The sequence below is a fragment of the Brassica oleracea genome, chromosome C8 (genome assembly GCF_000695525.1).
Source record: "Brassica oleracea var. oleracea cultivar TO1000 chromosome C8, BOL, whole genome shotgun sequence".
Taxonomy (NCBI): domain Eukaryota; kingdom Viridiplantae; phylum Streptophyta; class Magnoliopsida; order Brassicales; family Brassicaceae; genus Brassica; species Brassica oleracea.
The window spans coordinates 27,195,195-27,199,541 of NC_027755.1; the positions used below are offsets into that span (position 1 = coordinate 27,195,195).

A 4,347-nucleotide genomic window follows, 5' to 3' on the forward strand; every position below is an offset into this window, starting at 1 on the left:
TGGGGAGACCTGCTACATCGATCAATGTGTGAAGACAGATTGAAATCAGTCTTCAAGTGGGAGATTGTAAGTCAAAAAAACACGTTTTACGTGTTGGTCGGCATGGACGGTGACGGCATGGACGGTGAGCTGAAATTGTTAACGTTGGTTTTGTCAAAGATTGTGAGCTCACTAAACACCTTCTTCATGCTTATAAAAGGAGAGCTAAGGTGAAGAGGAAAGACATCCCAAAACAAGAAAACAGAGAGAGAACGAGAGAAGAGAAGAGAAGAGAAGAAAAAAAAAAGAAAAAAAAATTCTCACAAAAACCTTCTTTAAGAAATTACGAGTAATTTCTGAGTGTATTTGGGATCGGGGTGTGAGTTGTGAGGTTGTAAAATTTTCCTGGTTGATAATAAAAGATCTGTAGCAGGTCCGGAGACGTAGGCAACATTGGCCGAACTCCGTTAACAATTTTGTGTGTCTGCTTCTTTCCCGCTCCCATAAATTATGGTTTACCGCAAAATTTGACCGCGTATTTCCTAACAAATGAGTGGTACTATGACAATAGAATGTGATTTAAAGTTTTACCTGAGAGATGTATAAACCATCTCCAAAGCTTTTGAAAAACTCCAAAGGTTTGAGATTTGGATGTCTTGGAAAATATGGAGCAGAGAGGCTTATGAAACCTTTGACTCGGTCTGGTCTGAACAAGCACAGAGACCAACCTATGGTTGCTCCCCAGTCATGCCCCGACACAAAAGCCTATATATATGTTTTTAATTAAAACGTAATTTATCAAGAAACCTAAGAGAATGGGTTATTATTGACTTATTTTAACTAAGAAGTCTAAGATAAGATCATAATCAATGATTAATAACTCAAAAATTTAGCTGAAATTTTAAATTAGTTAAGTACAGATATTAAGATGATGAGAGATCATTTTCACCTGAGCAGTGCCGTAGTGGTCGAGCAAACCGATGACGTCAGCAACAAGGTGGCTCACCGTGTAAGACTCGTGGCTCGGAGGTGAATCAGAGTCAGCGTAGCCTCTGAGATCTGGAGCAACTACGTGGTAGCCATGGCTCGACAAGAAGTCAATCTGGTGACGCCACGAGAACCATGTCTCAGGGAAGCCATGGAGCAGCAGAACCAAAGGACCTCCGTTGTCTCCTTTCTCGACCACGTTTAACCAAATCCCGTTGGTCTTTATCCTCTGCTCTCTCACTTCTCTCGCCATGATTCCTGGATAGATGAAAGAGAGAGAGAGAGAGAGAGATTGAGTAAACCAGCAGGCAGCAACGAAGCAAAGACTTTTCTTACTACAGAGTTGATACATAGAGATCAAAGACTTTTCTATATAGGTTATATGTGGCGGCTGGCTTGTCATCGTCATGATCCAGAAGAGACATTTCTACCGTAGACAAAAGAGAATGTGCAGAAACTTATGGAACAAGAAACACAATGGATGGATGATATAAAAGACTATTAGATCTGTTTTGTCTTTATTTTGCGAAAAAACACACACTCACATTACTGGTTAAACTGATACTAGCGTCATAGATTACTCTCTTGTGCGTAACTTATTGAAGAAGGAGAGCATCTCCTCCGAGACTTGTTTAGACTTCTCTTGCTGAATAAAATGATGACCATCCTCAATACACAGCAATCTCATGAAACAAGAAACAGTAAATCTCTCGAAAACAACAAAGAAAGATTTATTCTCTGTTTTTTGGTTGAGTGAAGGCAGCAATTCAAGAAGACATTGATTTGTTCTTCTCTTCCTCGAGTCGCTGAAGCTCAGCCAGCCTTTCTTCCCAAGCTCTCTCCCTTGCGACTTTGGCCATCTTACGTTCCACTTCTTTGATTCTCTTCTTCCTCTTGGCCTCTTGCACCAGCGCTTGCCTCTTCTTTTTCTCAGACTGTGAAAAGTATTCACAATTCAGGATGACTCCATCTCATTAGAAAACTAACATTACTCGTTTGTAACAGAATCTATCTATAAAAACATCTCATATGGTTCGGGACAAAATAGAGATACAATCTATTGATGAAACATTTAAAGATTCCTCATCACACCCACCCTAATAATGTAGAAAGTAGAAGAAACAATGTTTCGTCAGGAAAATGGAAACAAAACAGAGAAGCAAGAGAGATACAGCCTTCCCACCAGTGACTGTGATTCCTCGACATAGACACACACCTTTATCCATTTGTACAATCTACGGATTCAACATTCCAAGATCTCTCATCTAAAGTTTGTTCTAACAATTACCAGAAACAAACACCTAATAATGTAAGATATGCAAAAAAATCTTGAAAGAAACCACACATACCAGTATGAAGGCGCGGCGCTGGCCGATGCGCTTCTTGGCATTCCTTCTTTTAACACTACCCTTGTTGGGGTTGTTGGAAGCAATTGGCTCGCCAGGAGTATACTGAACATATGCATAAGGCCCTGCAATTTCCCTCAAATCTGTTAATTCATCCCAAACAATATATATCTAACTTGTTTCAGTAAGAACACTCTCAAGTTTAGCTTTAACAAATAAAGCATCAATCTTTTAGCACCACTACAATGTCAATGTCAATGTCAATGTCCCTGGGTCGATATGTAGAATATCAAAATGAACGAAAGGACAAACCTGGAGGTTTAAGTTTGAATCTTTTCTTCTTGGGATGAGTCGTGGGTCGTCTCTTCGGGAGCCGAGTATCAGTTAAGCTCAAGCTGTGGAAATGGTTAGCCATTGGAATCCATGGTAGCCTCGATCCACCGAAGAATGAGCATAACTCGGGTTTCGCAGCAGGAAACGGCGGAGGCGAGCAGCTAGCGGCGACACGAGAAGCTAGGGTTCTCGACAGTGGTCGGATAATCGATCTAATCGCGCCGAAACCCATTTTCAGCAAAGCATGAGCAGGAGAGATTGGGATCCAGAAGCTGCTTTGATTATCCGATTAAGCTTCCGACTTGAAACTTGAAACGGAGGACTCTCGCTAAACCCTGAATACAATAATGGGCCGATTACGTATAAATGGGCCCACGAGTTTGGTGTTACTATGTTTGATACTTCAATACTGTGTCTGAGAAAGTCTAGCCTACCTACTACCACACGCTCAAATTATGGACTTTGTATTTTTATTTTTTAAGCTCAATAATAATTTATTTTTAAAATCTAAATATATAAAGGGATTTACAAAAACGAGAAAGAAAAACAAATACTAATAGGAATTCAAGGTAAACTAGATTTTGACCCTTGCATCCGCACGGATAACTGTTTACTTTTAAAGGCTAAATTAAAATTGATCATAATTTTTAGTTGCGTTTACATTGTGTTAGTATATTGCTTTTAGATAGGGAAAATCGCATTTCAAACCTTCGGAGTGTCATATTCTCGCACTTTAAACACTGAACGTTTTTGACTAGCACTTTAAACCTTGAAAACGACATTTTTATCATAACAAACCTTCAATGAGGTTTACTTATTTACCAAGTCAGCGAGCTGACATGCTGTTCATTTTGTGATGACGTGTTGATTTCTTTTTTTTGTTTTTTTTTAAGAAAAATAAAATAAAATACATAGAAAATTCGAAAAATAGATTTTTTTGAAAAATTCAAAGATATAAAAATAGCATTTCAAAATTAAAAATAAAATAAAATATTTTTGAAAAATTAATCCAATTATAAACCAATAAATATATATAATATAATAACTTGAATGGTGATACTAGATTCTGTTATTTTTTTTTTGTTTTTGATTTATTAATACTTAACTTATTAAATTTTTGTGAAACTAGAAAATATCTCATAGACCACTAAAAATATTTTTAACCTTAACCAAAATACTGTAAGTTAGCTTGAAATATAATTAAGAGATAGAGAGGTATGCCTTTAGATTTGTATATGTTAGGCTTTGGTATGAGTGGAGCTTCTTAGATAAGTAACATATATTTTAGTTTTTCTAAAGTTTGATTAGTTATTTATTTAATTTCAAAGTTATTTACTATTTTTAAGAACTTCACTTATAAGTTAATTTATTTTTCAACAAACTTAAATTACTAAAACAAATATCATTTTAATAAATAATACCAATAATAGGATTAATTTTGAAAATTTAACAAGTTAAGTATTAATAAATCAAATTTTTTTTAAAAAATCAAAAACCAAAAATCAGAATCTAGAATCACCATTCAAGTTATTATATTATATATACTTATTGGTTTATAATTGGATTAATTTTAAAAATATTTATTTTATTTTTAATTTTGAAATGTCATTTTTTATATTTTTAAAAAAATATATATATATTTTTAATTGTTTTGATTTTTCTCGATTTTATTTAGATTTTTTCGATTTTTTCAAATTTTTTT

At 35.2% G+C, this 4,347-nt stretch overlaps 2 protein-coding genes across 4 annotated transcripts in view; both read right to left on the reverse strand.

The window, feature by feature from the left end:
• LOC106312649 (bifunctional epoxide hydrolase 2-like) overlaps positions 1-1,396 on the reverse strand; it is a 15,958-nt gene extending 14,562 nt beyond the window's left edge. For all 3 annotated transcript variants that reach the window (XM_013750246.1, XM_013750248.1, XM_013750247.1), the window contains exons 1-2: positions 929-1,396; positions 571-744 (exon numbers count right to left, since the gene is read on the reverse strand). In XM_013750246.1, the coding sequence (XP_013605700.1) occupies positions 571-744; positions 929-1,375 (621 nt within the window). In that variant the 5' untranslated portion in view covers positions 1,376-1,396. The remainder of the gene's footprint in view (positions 1-570; positions 745-928) is intronic.
• Positions 1,397-1,448: 52 nt separating this feature from the next.
• Positions 1,449-2,964, reverse strand: LOC106312650 (chromatin assembly factor 1 subunit A-like). Its single transcript, XM_013750249.1, has 3 exons — positions 2,625-2,964; positions 2,316-2,437; positions 1,449-1,901 (listed from the first exon to the last, which is right to left on the reverse strand). The coding sequence occupies exons 1-3, from the start codon at positions 2,875-2,877 to the stop codon at positions 1,734-1,736; spliced, it is 543 nt and encodes a 180-aa protein (XP_013605703.1). The 5' UTR covers positions 2,878-2,964; the 3' UTR covers positions 1,449-1,733.
• Positions 2,965-4,347: the final 1,383 nt, after the last annotated feature.